Below are 18,692 nucleotides of genomic sequence, written 5' to 3'. Positions count from 1 at the left end.
GCGACGCCTTCCATCTCCAACAAATAGACTCATGAAGCTCCTTACGCAGACGCCCGACATTGTGGAGGTCACCAGTGGAACGATAAGTCTGCCCCTGAAATAGCCCCTCTTGGGTCAGGTCTGGGGCGAGGCCCCTAGGGGTCAACACCCACAGCGGCCAGTGGTTCCCCTACTGGTCCCCAACTAACTGTGGGGCCCCTCTCTGTCTTGAGGTCACACACACTGAGCCACTCTATTGACTTGGCCCTGTCCTCAGTGACACTGGCTCATTCATCCCTGCATCACACATGGGGGTGGGGGCTGGGGGGATATGTTTTAAAGTATCTTCAATCACCAGAGCTGTCATTTGGCACTTGGCTTCAAAGCCTGAAGGGGGAATTGTAGATTATCAAAGGGTTGGGTGGTGGGTGGATAGTGGGGGGAGGGTAGGGCTGGATGGGGGGGTGGAGGGATTAGATTGTGATTGGGTTTTATGTCACCAACATTTGGATTATAAACTTCATAAGAACAGTGCTTCGGACTGACTTGGGGGGAATGAGAGTCGGGTGTTTGTATTTTGTGTGCACGTTATACAAGTGATGGTTACTGCTTGGAAACTGAGGAGGATTCCCTTTGAGGACTCAGAGACTTGCTTTGGGAAGGGAAGAAGAAGAAGAAGAAGAAGAAGATGAAGAAGAAGAAGAAGAAGAAGAAGAAGAAGAAGAAGAAGAAGAAGAAGAAGAAGAAGAAGAAGAAGAAGAAGAAGAAGAAGAAGAAGAAGAAGAAGAAGAAGTCAAATTTCTCAATTTAAAATATGTAGAAAATTAGTGGATGTTCTGATCTGTGATTTTTTTAGTTGATTTAGGAGTGATTAAATCAGGCAGCAAGGGGATGGAAACAGAAAACTGCAATGGCGTCTCCAAACACAAGCCGTGTTTAAACTGATTCAGCAGTTCTGTCTATAAATTTAGATAAATTCAGAAAATGATGCCTATATTATCTATAGGGTACATAATGAACATACACAGCACAAACAAACAAACATAAGTCACTTTGGAATGGTCTATTTCGAATAATGACAGTTGAATTGGTCTATCATGCAATTACTTTAAAGACTATTATCATTATTATTATTATTATTATTATTGTTATTATTATTATTATAATAAATACATCTATTGTCATTATTAAAGAGATGGATCCGTCCATGAACTGAGGCATTAAAGCAATCAAAACCATATGTATTTGTAACAGCCAGTTTATTTAAAATCTGGAAGCAACAGAAATGCAAGAACAGAAGCTGTGTTGCGATTTAACCAAACACACCTTTGAATGAGTCCCGCTGCTTTAATACTTCATATAGACAAGAATAAATTATGGCATGATAAAATATAGATACATGTCCGACAAAAAGAGTGTAAGAAATCAAATAAACAACAACAAATCAACAACTTGTGGTGAGCAGTAAAGACAAAAGAATAACAGAGCTATACATTTGAGCAGGTGTTTTACCACCTCGACCCCCCCTCCCGACACATACAAACACACACACAATCACTCGCGCACACACACACACACACACACTGGTGACACATGCACGCACGCACACACACACACACACACACACACATCACACACACACACACACACACACTTACACATACATACACACATCCTTGGTTGGCGTTCATATAAAATAATATGTACACAAGGTAGAGTGTTAGCATGGTGGCTGGTGGCCTGAATGCTGCCCTCTGTCTTCCACAGATGTCCCGGAGACAGGAGGAGTACAGGTTTTTGCTCATGGAGTGTGTGTGAAGTTTGGTTTGGTCTGCGATCCAATGCCAGACGGTTTCAACAGTTTTAGTAAAAATAAAAACAAAAATTATATAAAAGTAAATTTGTGTGAATTAAATAAATTCAAACACTTTCTCTTTCATCAATTGTAATCATTATTTATATCACATCGTCATCAATCTACAACCATCTTCCTTATCATCTTCGTCAGCATCAAAACTGACGATGACGCTCACTACAATTTAATTTGAGGAACTCGTTATCGTTTTGTCTTAAAACAACCAAAGCAACCCATCTGGGTGTAAAAGGTCTAGTTTAGTCAGCGGTTGGCCCACTCTGGAGAATGTCTTGATCATCCAGTAGGTTCACTGGAGTAGTTATATTCTTGGCTGAGGCACTGGAACTTTCCTTTAATACCTGGAGGAGAGTATGCCGCATTTGTGGATTTAAAATTAAGACAGTGCATATGTTTAAAATAATATTCAAGTACTCAATTACATTTGGAATGATACATAAAATAGTTGTTTTTAAAATGATCAGCCGGATTTGGCCTCTGTGTCGAACATATCAATACACATTTGAACTGTTTTATGACTAAAATAAATGTTTTTGAGCATATTTTTGCGTCCGGGTGGATGGCAGTAAGCAGAGGCCGGAAGATGCTCTCTGTCATACTGAAACCAATAAGATGATGGGGTACACTCCCCTGTGATAGCAGAAAATTCTACATGATTCCGAAGGGAAGAGCCACAGAGTGGCTGACTGAATGACCTAGGTCTCACACTGGAAGAGCAGATAACAGCAGTCAAAATCAAATCTTCTGAATAATTCAATAAAAAAGATCATTGAACAAAGACTTATCCTCCCTCCTCAAATTTCTTTCAATTTGGATTGTGATGCTGTTTCTCTCCCTGTCCGTGCATGTTTTTTATCAACCATGCTAAACTTGACCCGTACCATTTTAATGTCATTAAGAAAAAAAAAGGCATAAAATTAAGATAAGAAGGTAAAAAGTGGCTGCAATCATAGTCAAAACACCATAGGTCATAAGAAACTCCACAGCTAAAAAAAAAACACAAAAAGAAACCTACTGCGAATGTTTGAATAAAAAAAAAGAATGTTTTACGGTCCAGACACGTAGATCAGAGGAAATATGGCTGAAGTTCTGCGGAAGTTCTGCGTGATCACAGAGTGAAAGTCCAGAACCTCCTGGGTCCAACCACAAGGTGTCAAGGTGTCCGGGAGTCGGACCCACAACACAACACATCAACTAGCGCCTGGCTCTGAGAGAGAGAAAATACCAGAAGGTGCCTGAAACCCATTCTCTCTCATCCAGGGGGGGGGGGAACCCCTCGGCTCTGGCCTGTCCAGGGTCTAACTGCGGTGGTGAGAGACAGTCAGTAGGCCTGTCCCGTCTCCACCTGGAGGAGCCCCAGGACGGCCGAGTGATCCCCCAGCTTCATCCTGCGCTGGGCAGACAGACCCACGTTCTTGGCCAGGTAGTCCACAGCAGCTGGAGAGACAGAGCGAGAGAGACACAGAGAGAGGAGCGTTAGCACCGTCAGGTGTTGCTAAATACCCAGCGTTCCACCATCTTGTAATCTTAGAAGGTCATCATTTGGTCAACTGTGCAAAAGGATATTTCACAGTATTTTGTGATATTGAGTACCGCATAGCTTTGCATTTCGTCAAAATCGATGTTGTTAAAAAAATATGGATAAATCGCTGCAACGTATCGCTGGACAAATAGTCCAGTATACAATATATCTTCTTATTTTGAACTACGACCGCTATGTGCTGATACATATAACCAGATTTCTGCCAATAAACAGCCTCACAGCGTGAAGGGTGCACAGGCGGTATGTGTGTGTGAGGGTTCATGTGCACAACATGGATGTTATGATCTGTTTTTTCCATGACTATAGCGTGACTAACCCCGGCCAGGGCTCTGATTGGCCGGCTCTCTGAGTGACAGGAAGGGGGACGAGGAGGCAGAGAGGGGTCAAGGGTCTCTATCAGAAGCACGTGTGCTGTAATCTGTGGGGGCCCCCAGGGGCCACCAGGTTAGTGTCCCCCACCCCACACAAACACACACACTACTAATCTGGCTCACACCTCACACTGTTTCAATTTCCGTTGACACACACGCATCGATATACCCACACGCATACAAAGAACAGACATGAGTACACAGTCACAAACACAGGCACACACACACACACACACAAACAGCAGTTTTTCCTACCAAACAGAGGCCAGGATCAGCAGCTACGGTGGTGAAGAGGCCCTAACATCTTATCTCATTGGCACGTCATGTCGCATACTACACAGGTACTGCATGTTAGAGTAGGGTGTTCTTCAACATGGGGATCAATGATTTGTGATTGGAGGAAAATGTTTAAAACCGAAAGCTTTTTTTCATTTGTTTTGTAAAGTGCTGCATGATGATCCCACTTAATCCGAAGTGACTTGACAAAGTCATTAATGAGCAGCTAATGAAGTAATCTTGCTCAAGGATGCTTAGAACTAGGGTGGTGATACTGGGGATTGAACCCGGAACCATTTGATGATGATGATGATGATGATGATGATGATGATGATGATGATACATAAAATAATGATTATATATATATTTAAATTGTTATTTGACATATATATATGACAAGTATTTGGTATTAAAATGTAATATATAGACATTGCTATTGACGGTGGCTGCGGCGTTGTCCCTGTGGTTCTGAGTGTCTGGTGGACAGTGAGTTTCCACCAGATCCCGGGTGAGACGGATGGTTCCAGAACACAGGTGTTCCCCAGCTGTTCTCCCCAGCCGCCGTGCAGCGGGGGCCCCGTGAGGCCCCTCACGTCTGGAGAACCATTCAGACCCCCAGACCCCCATGTTCAACATGTCACCCGGGTGACCTTCTGACGGCGTTAAATCACCGCTCTTTTGGGGGGGGGGGGGAGGTAACTCATTCTTACCGAGTTACGGAAATGTCTTGGCGTTATTAAAGTGACGGACTGGCTTGTTTTGTCCGCCCGCTGCCTACTGTTCCCCACCGGGAGATGCGGCGAACACTGTGGGAACGCCCCGTCAAAGACCATCCCGTCGGAAGACAAAGGAGGACGATGGCGCCTGGTTTGGCTCACCCCGACGGAGCGCGAGAAAAACTGACAATCACGCGTTCCGCCTCCCCTCATAATATGCTACGTTATTTTTCTTATTTTAAATGTTTTTAATCGAGCCGGTGTCTCGGCTGTCGCGCCTCGTCTGTGACGCACGTCTCCCCGCTCAGCAGATATTAACCTGGCTTTGTCGTCTTGTCTGCCAGCTGCACGCGGAGGACGCAGACAACATGACATTGGACACCGACTGTGTACTCCTTTGTGTATGTGTATGTGTTTTCTGTCTGTGTTTGTTTGTGTGTGTGTGTGTGTGTGTGTGTGTGTGTGTGTGTGTGTGTGTGTGTGTGTGTGTGTGTGTGTGTGAGTGCCAGCTTTCTGTCCCAGACTGGGGGTTGGGATGAGGGGGAGGTTTAAGTAATCGGCATGTGTTAGCATGTCAGTTAGCGTGCTAGCGTGAACAGAAGCTGTCAGTTAGCGATGAGAAAGCGGCAGGTAGCAGCGCACCTGTGGGAGGGCACGTCTGTCTGCCAAGGTGCCAGTCACCCCACTGTGTGTGTGTGTGTGTGTGTGTGTGTGTGTGTGTGCGTGTGTGTGTGTGCACTACACAGGATTTGAGCGAGGCCTTCAGAATAAAAGCCTGTTTTTTCCTGTCAACTCGGTTTACACCTTTAATCCCTGCAGAAGAGTCCCCTCCACTCACACAGCCGATCTGATGACACACACATGCACACACACATGCAAATGTGTGCATGTACATACACACCTACACACCCAAACACACAATCGTAGCCATACATACTTACACATACGCACTCAGCAACACAGGCTCTCAGGTCCACACACGCACATTGACATGTATGTAAACACTCACACACACACAAACACATCCACACGTAGACACACTCACTCGCACACACACACACACGCACACTCATTAGGTGGACACACACCAGGCGCATGCTCAACACACAAACACACACACGGGCAGCCGGCTTTGCAAGGTTGATGGTATGTGCTTTAATCTGTCAGGTGTTTCCTGAGTTAGGACGAGCCAGGAGTCAGGTGTCACCAAATGATACGGTAAGCCTGCTTCCTGAGGGGCGTGGCACGGGAGGTAGCAGGAATCAGGTCTGAAGCCTGGGGGTTAGGGTGGGGAAGGGGGAGTGTTTGATGGTTCAGGGGCCAAGTGTCTAAACCCACGCTGGAATATTTTGTGCAGACTTGGGGTGAGATTGGCTACTGTGTGTGATGTTGTGTTGTGTGTGTGTTGCTGTCGAGTGCTTTTTCTAATCTTCTTGTTTGTGATTGTAGCATATGTCCTTTCTTGTGTGTGTGTGTGTGTGTGTGTGTGTGTGTGTGTGTGTGTGTGTGTGTGTGTGTGTGTGTGTGTGTGTGTGTGTGTGTGTGTGCGTGTGTGTGTGTGTGTGTGTGTGTGTGTGAGTGAGTGTGTGAGTGCATGTTTGTAATGTCTGGGTTGTGGTGCCCTGGGACGGCCTCTCTGTATATTAAGGAGATCAACACAATTCAAATTCCTCATAAATTATACATGTATTGAAAGTATGGATATCTTACCCAATTATTGAGCATAACTAGAGGATGAATATTTTACGATTTTGTTTTTTTCCGCAGAATATTGAAGGTTATTAAATAAATAGCCCTCCATTTTCTAATCATGAGTAGAGACGTCTTAAAAAAACAGGCCTATTCAAATAATTAATTTCAACAAGTACAATACATCCTATTGCCATTGCCATAGTAAACAAAACCAGCAACCATGAATGAAAATGTATGTTTGTGTTTAGAAATGATGGTGTACTTGATATTCTCAGAGCTCATATCCCGTCCGCCATACGGCCACACCACACAATAAACCCATCCACACACTGACGGCGAGCGCTGTGGTTCCACTCACTCTGTCCGTACTGGCTGTACTGGTAGCCGGCCCCCACCCCGGGGTCCACGCCGTAGCCGGTGGAGCTGTAGGTGGGCGGGCAGTAGGACTGGGACGAGGCCAGGCTGTCCACCACCTTGAGGCCGCCGTCCGCTCCGCGCTGGCTACAGCTGGCCGAGATGGCGGCAGCGCCGGACACGTTGGAGCCGTCCAGGCCCACGCCCCCGCCCCCGCCGCCGTGGAGCGGCGAGATGGAGAAGTCGTGCTGCGACTGCGACGGCAAGGCGTTGGGGTTGCTGAGGATGCTCATCACCTGGAGACGCAGAACACACAAGACGCTGTTAGTGACCTTTTAGAGCAGGACAAACTAGCGAACAGCTGGCTGAGTTAATACCCCCTGTGGAATAAGGCAAAATAGCAATGAGCTTGCCTGGCTAACCACGATGCATGAAGAGGAATTACTGTAAAATACAATTGAAACTAAGACAAATGAGCAAATAGCTAGCTGGGCTTATATTCATTGTTGACTCAGGTAAGTTAGCAATGAGCACCTGGGCCCTTAGACTTTAAGTGTTGGGTTCCTGGGTTTTGATAACTCTGTGTTACTGAACCGCTGCTACTCAGAGACCATCACAAGCAGTGTTATTTTTATCTGTTCCTGTAGATTGAGGGGTAGGTTTGAGTTGAAGTTGGGGGCCATCCTTCTCTCTCTCTCTCTCTCTCTCCCTCTCTCTCTCTCTCTCTCTCTCTGCTCCATAACATGAGGTTCACTTTGTTACTTCCTCCTTTGTACCCGCCTGTGGCTCCCTCCTGTATCTGAGGCTAACCCTATTAGCCGCGGACAGAGGCAGCTACAGAATCAAGGCCACATTGCAGCCTCCTCTCCGTCCCCTCAGGGGCCCGCTTCCCCAAGCAGGGGCCCCCACCCAAAGAGATCCCATGTTGTGGAAATTCACAGATACACATGCTGCACACACAGACACACACACGCGGGAAGGTTTGTGTTAAGGTTAAATGGCATTACCTGTATGACAGAAACATAAACAGCTGTCCTCCACACATTGGAGGAAGACAAAGCTGAGTTTGGGAAGGCATGTTCATTTTTAGTTTTCTTTGAGTCAAGGCATCAGAAAGCAAAGGAGAGGTTTGGCTGATCCCACTGTATTTTTAAGTGAAACGCCGTATCGCCCAGTGAATGAGTCAAAAACAATGGCCTTAATCTGTTAATATGGATCCAAGAACTAAAATGAAAACGTGCTTGGGGCCAGGAACCAACCCTTGCTAGTGACAGTATACCCCCGGTATCAGGCGCCTCATATTCCTATGATAAGACTATTATTAGAGAATGAGTACAACATGCTGAAACTGCAAAATGAGCTGTTAATTAGATCATAGATTAAAAAGAATAAAGAAGAAAACGTCCAGTGCCTCTCAACCAATCAGCGGTGGCCATTCATTAAGATGCATGACTCAGCACACGGCTGGGAGACAAGGAAAAACACTAGAGAACCATGGAGCCTTTTCCCCAGCCAGAACAGGCTCCAGGCTGGGCTGGCTCTTTAAGAAATCTGCTTAATTAACCCATCAGCGTTTCTAACCCCACGTCTACTCTGTTTTATCAGGGGCCCCTGAGTTAATCCCTTGGCGACCGGCCCCTGGTTTAAACACACTGCTATCAATTACAATTCCTATCACACACTCCCCTAATAAGCCTGGGCCCTCCTCCTCATAGAATGGTTGGAAATTAACTTTCTTCACTTAACAGGACATCTATTAATAGGGCTTTTGAAGACTGCCGATTGGAAGGAGAAAGAAAAACCAGACCAGTGCCAATCTTTGGCTTTCACTTGCATTCCGGAAAGTCAAGTACGGCTTAGTTTACATTCCCTGAGAAACAAAAACTCAACAAAACCCAAAAAGTCTCCATTATCTCTTCATCCCAGAAACCACACGTCCCTAATGTGGAGCTAATGTGACGACTTTGGCGTGTTTTTTCCTGAGGTGTTCCAGCCCTTGGGGCCCGCTCCGCGGGGCAGAACGAGGCTGGGTTGAATAGAGAGAGAGAGAGAGAGAGAGAGAGAGAGAGAGAGAGAGAGAGAGAGAGAGAGAGAGAGGCAGGCCCCCTGACTCCAGGGAGGTGTCAGAAAGCTGAAGGAGGTGATCTTCTGGCGGGGGAGTGGGCGGAGCTCCAAGAGACCTCCTTGGCCCACGAGGGCGGGGTTACCCTGGACGCCCTGACATGTCTATTGAGGCCGAGCAGGGGGGTGGTCCGTCAAACGCCGAGCTGGAGTCCATTGTGTCGCCTGAAAGTGGGACTTATTCAAATCTCTTCATATTTAGCATAAACGCCCTGGCATCGACTCCTGGCCCTCAGTAGCGTGGGGTGATGTCGAGGAGCAGGGAGTGTAAACGTGGGGGGGTTCAGGAGGTAGGGGAGGGGAGGGGATAAGGTTTGGTAGCATTTGGGGCGTGGTTTAATGTGTCATGTAAAAGCGGTTTAAGCGGAGGGTAACCAGTGTTTAAGGATTTCTGAATCTGTTTGTGAAGCAATATTGTGAGTATTATTTCGTTGAAACAACAGTACTGAATGGGTTTCCATTGCAATTGGTGTCATTTATTTTATTCGCCGTTTGGTTAGTCTTGATTTAAACACAGCGATCATTAAACCGAAAGTCGTACTAATCTCCACTTGGAAGCTACCTGTTTCTCTTTTTTTTATTTTCAATGTCTCACGTATCCATTCTCTTTTTCTATCATTCTTGTCCACCTCTCTATCCTGTTCCCTCTCTCTCTCCCTCCCACTTTCTCTCTCTCTCTCTCTCTCTCTCTCTCTCTCTCTCTCTCCGTATTGTTAATGCCACAGTCCTCCAAACAGAGATAATGGGAGACAGGAGCAAGTTGAAAGAACACTGCTGCAAGGCATTTGGTTTCTTTCTTGCCCATGCACAGACACGCACTCACACACACACACACACACACACACACACACACACACACACACACACACACACACACACACACACACACACACACACACACACACACACACACACAAAGATCCCCCTCCCTTTTAAAATCGGAACACAAAAAGTAATTAATTCTAAACTTCTGAGAGCCGTGTAGCCTGGAGCTCTGTGAGCAGAAGATGAGTGCGGCGTTAATGAACACAATGTGCATCCTTTCAGATAAATAAATAGCACCACTTATCGCAAAGGAGCTGCCTTTCACACACTCTAAATGTCCTGAACTGTTCCAATTAAGCCTTGTTTTGTTTGCGCGGGTGTTGGAAAGACGGCGAGCTCTTTGTGTTTGGGTCGCCGGGGCCTGCGTACTCTTATTTGCAGCGATGAGCGCCGCGGTGTATGAAGCACTGCACATTTGAACGGTGGGTTTGGACCCGTAGTGCTGACAAGAACACGCCGGAGACAGGGGACTGACCCCGTGGCAGAGAGAAAGAGGAGATTGAAGGTCTTTCGGGACAAACAGAGGATGCACACACATACACACATGCACAAACACACACAAACACGCACACGCACAAGAACTGGAGGGGAACAGTCCAAGCTGTGCCCTGACGTACATCTTGAAGACCTTACTTTTCTAACCAGCACTATGCAGTAACTCTAGTGTTCACCACCACCCATCAAACCACATTGGGTATTTTGGAAAACTGTATTATACTTGCCTCTGGGCTATATAAAAGTTACTATCAGAGATTAAACAAGGAACATAAAAGAAGCAAGGTCAATTAGAAATTAGATGGGGGGGGGGGAAGAGTGAGTCCTGTTGGGCCTAGTCTCTGCTCCCCGCTCTTTGTTTTAGTTCACTGAGGACGGACAGGGAAGAGAAACCCCCCCAGGGCGGGACCATGTGGCGTCCCTCAGAGCGGCGGTGGAACTGTTTGGTTTAAAAAGGCTTATCACAGCGAGCGCGTGGAACAAAATGACATCAAAACGGAGGAGCCTGCTCTGCATTAGTGCTGTCGTAGTTCCATCACTGTCTTAGTGGAAACACAGCGGGGATTACTCTCAAGCATATCTGCTGAAAGGAGGGGATATGTGATGCAATCAGAGGAAATTATGCCATCGCCTGATGGCTTTTCTACAACCGGCAGATTTGGGCTTTTGCAGGGGCCGCAGTCAGTCCTGGAAAGCCCAGCCCCCCCACTGGTGTTGAAATGAAACCAAGGGAAACAAAAAGGGTGTAATGTCACCATGAGGACACGCCACACAACATGTTGGTGTTTGTGCGACTCTGGCGTTGAAGCATTGAAAGCCTGTATAAAAATTGTTTTTTTGTTTTGATTTGTCAGAGGAGGTAGGATGCCTTTTAACCGTGTGCTAACTCTCATTGGCATATCCAACCCCAACTGCACATTGGAAACATTAGAGGAAATCAGAGACAAGTTTCGAGAAAGAAAGAAAGATAACCAGGGTAGGGAGACTCTGGGAGAGAGAGAGAGAGAGTAGCGATAGAGCGAGATAAATATAAAAAATAAGAGAGTGTGAGAATGACAGAAATTGGGGAAGGGGTGTAAAAGTTGAAGAGTCTTAAATCAGGCATTTGATCGGCAGGGACAGAAAGTGAGGAAGCTGGCACTGAACAAGACGGCTTTCAGATGACAGCGAATAGTGAAGTACCAAACAAGCAGTCCAAACCAGACGCAACACGTGTTAGCCGGAAGCTAGTCGCCCACACAGCTCTACGTGCATGAGGAAACAAGGTCTGAGACAGACGAGCTCTGTGTTTAGCTATATCAGGCCCTCTTAAAGGTGATGCATTGGACATGTCTTTGTGAGTTTGTGTGACTATGTGCAGTGGGCAACAACCCAGTTTCTTCCTTGGGGATGAATAAAGTGTATCAACATTGAAATCAAATAAAGAGATAACAGAGAAATTACATAACTGCTAAAATTATTATCATCCTTTTGTATAATTTGTTTTACTCTAATATATCAGTTTTACACTTTTAGTTGATGTACTTTTTCATAATGTACAATAAATAAAAAGTCATTGCAAATGTATTAATTATTTTACTTATGCTGTTCCTTGTAGTTATTAGATGAAGCAAACTGGTCTGAACCAACTGGTCAGTCACCAGTTTGCCTAATAACTAGATTATATTCTGAAGGCCTGTGATCAATGTCTAGCAGATTGTGCTCCTAGCAGCGGGTCAGCCGTCCCTGTATGTCTTCAAGGCCCCCCACTGAGTCGGGGTTAACAGCTTCCACAGGGGGTGACACCTCAGAGAGGGTGAGCTGGGCTAGAGGATCGCTCTCACTGAACACTCTACTCTCCTCCTGCTCACCTCCTGTCCTTTTCCTTCTCTCTTTCTTCATCTCTCCGCTCCTTTCCTCCCAATTTCCCTCTCTTCACCTCCTTCTCTGCTCTAACACCCTTCTCCTCTATGTCTCTCCTGCTTCTCCCAGTCTCCTCCTCTCCCTCCCTTCACCTCCCCTCCCACTCTTTGTCTCCCGTTTTCCATCCCTCCTCCCCCCCTCCTCTCTATTGATGATGGTCTGGTGGGTGTCTGTGACATGAAGGAATGTCAGGTCAAATGATTTGTCGTCTGGGTTAATTTCTGCACAGCTGGACGTAAATAACATGTAAATAAAACAAAGAAGAGGTTCTCAGCAGGAGGGTGATGGGCCAGGGGCGATGGGAAAGGGGGGGGGTTGATGGGGGTCTCCCAACACAGGGCTGGATGAAATATACTCCCATGATTTAGATTAGGTTAATGGCAAAGTGCGTGACAGAGGGAGAGAGGGAGGGAAGGAGAGAGTAGGAGAGAGATGTAGATAGAAAGAGTGATGGGAAGAGCAGAGAAGCAGGTCAATGAGAAATTACAAGAAGAAAAGATGAATTACAGGGATTTATGGGTGAAGAAAAGAAGACCAGATATCAGGCATTGCTGAAATAATCGACAAAGAAAGTAGAAAATATAATTCCTGATATCTAGATATTTGTTTAAATTCTAATTCAAAATGTGTGATTAAACAAACCAGTCAAATTTGAGAAAATCTATCAATCCGGAACAATGCATATATATAACATAATAAGCAAATGGTCTAAACTGAGTATCTATTGAAAAGTTGTTTTTCATCTGCCATTGCATAAATTATATCTCTCCACCGATCGTTGTGGTATCCAGAACTAAGTGGAGTCACATGGGCCAGGGCTGACCTTTGACCCCCTTCTCTACTTGCAGACCAGTGAAAGGCCATTGGATCACTTGTCCTTTCAACCGGCTTTGAACCTTAGGCTCAGGACAGACGGAGCCAAAGATAAGAGGAAGAGGGGGTCATCGTGAACAGAGAGTCTTATGGACCTAGACAGAGCACTGAGAGAGCCTTTCACATGAATAGGATGGACCCAGACGGACGGGCTGATAGAACCACGGACAGACAGAAGGATGGATGAATGGATGGTTGGATGCATGAATTTCTTTGTCATTTCTTCCTTCTCCAACTCCCTTCCTCCATTTTAGCCTTTTAAAGATATTTATACATGTAATATATATTCTCTTCTCTTATTCTCTTATTTTTTAGTGTTTGTGTTCCACATATTTAAGTGACATTTTTTTCCGTGTCGAGATGAATGAAGAGACAGGTTTGAGGTATGCACTTATGGACGGATGACTATTTGGATGGATGAATCAACCTCTGAAGGAAATGTTAATTGCTACAGAGGCTCAAGGAAAAATGATAATTAAAGAATAATCCTTCTTCCAATGGAATCAGTTGAGTGGGTAGTTGGTGAATCCCCGTTGAACCTGCGAGGGGCGCTGTGTTGGACAGAGACATGGCTTTCCTTCAGGTTTGAAGCCACCACTTCACAGAGACACATACAAACAAACCATTCCTTGCCCCCAGGAGGAGGGGGGAGTGCACTGTGCAGTTGCATGTCTGCTATGTGTGTGTGTGTGTGTGTGTGTGTGTTTGGGTACGTGTGCATGTGTGTGCGTATAAATAAAGGCTTTCTTTAATGTATTCTAAAACATTCCACCAGTGGATATGATTTAAATTCCTCTGATTTTCTTGGCAGCTTCCACCGCAGCTCTTTTTATGTTTGTATCTCGGTGTAATGCTCTCGCACACACACACAAACACACACACACACACACACACACACACACACACAAATGCACACAAACACACTTGCAAGTGCACGCACAGAACCAACACGTACACACATGCACCAATCACACACAAGCAGGTTTATTTGCCAAATTGAAAGAGCATCTGTATTTTGGGGGATTTCTAATTAACAAGTATCAAAATCCCCCACCTCCCTCCCCCCCACTCTCTCTCTCTCTCTTCCTCTCTCTCTCTCCCTCCAAGCATGGTGCTGGTGTAAATATAGTCTCTCATCCCTTTTGAGGGGTTGACATGAGAGCGTGCCAGTTGACAGTGTGCCCAGTGGAGGAGCAGGGTGGAGGGGGGGAGGTGAAGCCGTGGTGATGGAGGGTTAGGGTCTTAATTTCAGCTAATGCTAATGGTCCCGGGGACGAACATTAGACACAACAGCCCGTGACGTTCAGGTGAACGCTGTCATGTCCCACGTCGTTCTAGGGTGCATCGGCTTGATGCTCTCTCTCCTCATCTCTCTCTCTCCTCATTGCTTTCTCTCCTCATCTCTCTCCTCATCCCTCTCTCTCATCTCTCTCTCATCGCTCTAACTCTCTCATTTTCCTCTCCTCATCGCTCTCTCTCGCTCTCATTTCCCTCTCTCTCTCTTTCCTCATCGCTCTCTCGCTCTCTCTATCTCTCTATCTCTCTTTCTTTCACTCCAGCTCTCTCTCCCCTCCTCATCTCCCTCTCTCTCTTTCTTCCTCTCAACCTCTCTCGATTGCTCTCTCCCTCTCTTCCTCCTTCTCTTATCCTACCATCTCTCTCTTTCTCTCTTTTCTTTATCTGAATGTTCTCTCCATCTCTCTTTCTGTTATGTTCTAAATATAATGTATCCTTGTATCTATTTGTATCTTTCATTAATTTCCCCCAGAAATGATACATTGTCGTATCAATGCTTTCCTCTTTTGTGAAGCTTATGTTTTAATTTAGGAAAAAAAACGGGTTTAGCGAAGGACTGCCACCAACCAACACACACACATACACACAAACACACACACACACACACACACACACCCTGCCCCTTATCGCAGTCCGACAGTTGTCAGGAATCACCAGTGTAGGCCTTAGCGCCGAGAGAGAGAGGCGGGCGAGCGAGCGAGCGGGCGGGCGAGCCGGCCTGGGGATATGGATCAAAGAGAGCGAGCCGAGGAGAGACGCAGTGTCTCTGATCCCCCTCCACCACTAGCACTCTATACTCTCTCTCTTTCTCTCTGCCCCCCCCTCTCTCTCTCTCTCTGCCCCCCCCCCCCCCTCTCTCTCTCTCTCTCTCGGTCTCTTTCTCTCTCTCTCTCTCTCTCTCTCTCTCTCACACACACTGCCGCTATCGTTTTGCTTCTTTCTCTCTTTCAATCTGGAACACACATCCAAACGTTTTGCTCTCATCACAGATTTTACCGGGAAGAAAATATTTTTCTTTCTTCCCATCATTTTGTCCCTTTCCCTTATTTACCTCCTTTCCCTCTCCCTCTCTCTCTCCCTCTCTTCCTCTCTGTCTCTCTCTCTCTCACTCATTCATTCTCCATTCTTTCTTTCCTTCAATCCTTTCTATACCTCCTTCCCTTCATTCCTCTACTTCTTTCTTTCCTTTCTGCCTTTTAAATGTATTTCTCTGTTTAGGTAATTCCATGTGAATGTTAAGTTGCGTATTGTTTCTTGTTGTTGCACAAACTGTGTGTAATAAAGCTTAATTTGAATAAAGAACTCGATTTTTTTTATACTCGTCGCTATGACAACTTCCATGGCCTACATAGGCAGGGATGAGCAGCCCAACGTCTCTATCTGTGTGAGTGACAGAATGAGAAAAACAGTAGAACAGATTTAGAGGTATAGGCCTATTTGTCAGAAAGCATGGTTGAAATAAAACCAGCTTTAAATAACAGTGCCTAGGGGAAGCAGGAATTGATGAAAACGTGCGTGTCCTTGGACATGTGTGTGTGCATTTATCTGCGTGTGTATCTATGCGTGCATGTACAAGTGTGTGTATGTGAGTGTGTGTGTGTGTGTGTGTGTGTGTGTGTGTAAAATTGTGTGTCTGTGTTCGTCTGTGTACCTGAATGCATGCATGTGTGTGTGTGTGCATATCTGTGTGTGTGTATGTCTGTCTGTGTACTTGTGTGTGTCTGTGTCTGTGTGTGTGTCTGTGTCTGTGTCTGTGTGTGTGTGTGTGTGTGTGTGTGTGTGTGTGTGTGTGTGTGTGTGTGTGTGTGTGTGTGTGTGTGCGTGCACGCACGTCTGTTCTGTATTAGCAGCTGGGGAAAAGCAGTGGCTATTAACTATTTGCATATTTCGCTCACCGACAAAGCCGCAATAGGCATGGTGTCAACCCTGCATCCCCTCTCGTCCAATTAGATCCTTGAGAATTGGCTGCACAAGTCAGGCCTAATTCTCCCACATTCAATCTGAGGAGGAGGAGGAGGGAGGGAGGGACGCAGGAATGGCTGGTGTAAATTACATTCCCAACTCCACATCCAGGTTCCCAAATTGAATTACTGCCCGAGGTGCGCGTGCCGGCTGCTCCCGCTCACGCTTTTTAAGTCGGTTGTTTGTGGATATTTGCGCTCCTAGAATAAAAACCTTTCCATACGACAATGTTGTAGGAACTCACATTTTTCGTCAACAACCGAGAGAGGAAGGGGTCAAGAACTCAAATCGACACCACCATCGTCAGAACAGCAAAAAATGGATCTGCAACCCACGTGATGCACACATGAATTCAATCCAATTTATAAATGAGCTAATTCTTCCTTTTTGCATTTAATGGGATTTGGTTTTCGACAATGGACTGGAATGTTCCGTCTGCATGAACATGTACGGAGGGAGAGGTTTGGTAGCAGCAGCTCTGCCATAAGCTCCAGAAGACCAGCCATTACCTACAGCGGCAGGTGTTGCTAAAAATAACCCTTCAATCCCCTCCAAGAGTTAAGAAGAAGAGGAAGATGATGAAAGGACGGGGCTGCCTGCACTGTGGATTTGTTTCAAAACCAGTGCTGCTTTACTTGAAAATTGTTAGTTTTTTCTTTACTCACATTTCTTTTGTTTTACATTTGCGTTTCATTATATTATAGCTATCAAAAATTATATTGCAAATCCCAAAGAGGGATCCTTCAATGCAGTGTAGGCCCTAGTGACACATGTATAAACACAACCCATTGCCATCCATACAAACGTGCGTAATTGACAACAAACACAAAATATCTGTCAGTCTGTCTGTCTCACTGTCCGTCTGCCTTTCACTCTGTCTGTCTGTCTGTCTGTCTGTCTGTCTGTCTGTCTGTCTGTCTGTCTGTCTGTCTGTCTGTCTGTCAGGCTGGGACTGCCTCTCATGTCTAGTGTAAACCAATACTAAACAGGGGGCGGAACACTTATTTTTCTAAAACTCGGGAGGCAATAGGATTATGGGATGGAAGGAAGGAAGAGGAGGAGGAGTAGGATGTGTGTTTAATATTTATTATTATTCGGTACTATTTAGCATAATCTATTTTCCGTTGTTATTTTAATAAAGATGCGTCGTGTGTAGGACTCCCCCCCCCCCCCCCTCGCGAAATTGTATTCCTACTAATCTTTGGGAGAAACTGAATTATAAAGACGAACACCCTACTTCTATCTATACACCTTCAAATCACAGAGTCACAAGTATGCAGAATCAGGCGAGGATAATAGAGCGCTATCTACGGCGCTATAGCCTCCACTTCCCCTGCTCTGCGCCACGGCCCGGTGTGGTGGTAATCCCTCCACATAACACAGCCAGGCCGTGTTCCCCCCGACTCCTCCACCACATCAGCAGAGAGAGAGGACGAGTGGAAAGAGAGCAGCGGATGAATCACATGAGCGGTAATTGCAAAGCAAAGCTTTCCCGCTCGTGTTTAACCGCAGATTGACGGTTGTAGAGCATATTAACACACAGCGACGAAACTCCACCGAAGAAAGCCTCCCGCCACCCTTACCGCACCACCGCAAATCCTGGCGTTTTTGAGTGTATCACCAATTACACACCTTTTTAATGTTTCCCGGTTAGAAAGAAGCAAGAGATAGATGAGGGAGATAGAGAGAGAGAGAGAGAGAGAGAGAGAGAGAGAGAGAGAGAGAGAGAGAGAGAGAGATGAAAGCAGATTCATTCTCAGCTTTAGAGAACACATGAAACAATTTCGGATTTCATTAGAATAAAAAAAACAGCCTGTAAAATATCTGTAAACTACGGAGTAATTGCAGACAAATGTGCCATTGATTTCCCTCATGGTTTCCTTTTAGCTCCATTTCAATCGTGTTTTCTGCCTGTTAGGGAGATTCTGCTGTACGGAGTTCGCCAGACCATGGCCAGTTCCTAGCTCAGTAATTGCGTGTAATTTTCCTGCTCATTTATTGATTTGCATAGCGATAACCCCCCTCCGCCTCCGTCACAGACACACACACACACACACACACACACACACACACACACACACGCACACACACACACACACACACACACACACACACACACACACACACACACACACACACACACACACACACACACATAATCTATTTGGACCAGCTATGCTTAAAAGAGACAGAGAAACAGGATCTGTCAGGGAATTTGTTGACAAATGAAATGACATCTGGTGGCTCCCTACCAACGACCAACTTCAAAAAAACTAAAACCTGTTGTAGTTTCACTGCTTTTCGTTAAGGTTGTAGATTCTCCATATTAACACAAACACTAACATAAAATGAATGAGCCATTTAACCGCAATAACTCGATTCCAAACCAAATGTTCACACAAAGACAACAGAGT

The 18,692-nt window shown here is 45.7% G+C and overlaps 1 protein-coding gene across 1 annotated transcript in view; it reads right to left on the bottom strand.

Moving 5' to 3' along the window:
- Positions 1–3,173: 3,173 nt before the first annotated feature.
- The window catches only part of LOC307079831 (paired box protein Pax-7-like), a gene marked incomplete at both ends in the record, with an annotated part of 44,241 nt that continues 28,722 nt past the window's right edge, over positions 3,174–18,692 (bottom strand). The window contains 2 exons of the mRNA XM_079742337.1: positions 3,174–3,289; positions 6,809–7,100. Coding sequence (XP_079598463.1) covers positions 3,174–3,289; positions 6,809–7,100 — 408 coding nt within the window. The remainder of the gene's footprint in view (positions 3,290–6,808; positions 7,101–18,692) is intronic.

The sequence above is a fragment of the Pollachius pollachius genome (assembly GCF_949987615.1).
Source record: "Pollachius pollachius genome assembly, chromosome: 8".
NCBI lineage: Eukaryota > Metazoa > Chordata > Actinopteri > Gadiformes > Gadidae > Pollachius > Pollachius pollachius.
The sequence above is the reverse complement of the archived record's forward strand: the minus strand, read 5'-3'. Positions and strand labels throughout refer to the sequence as shown.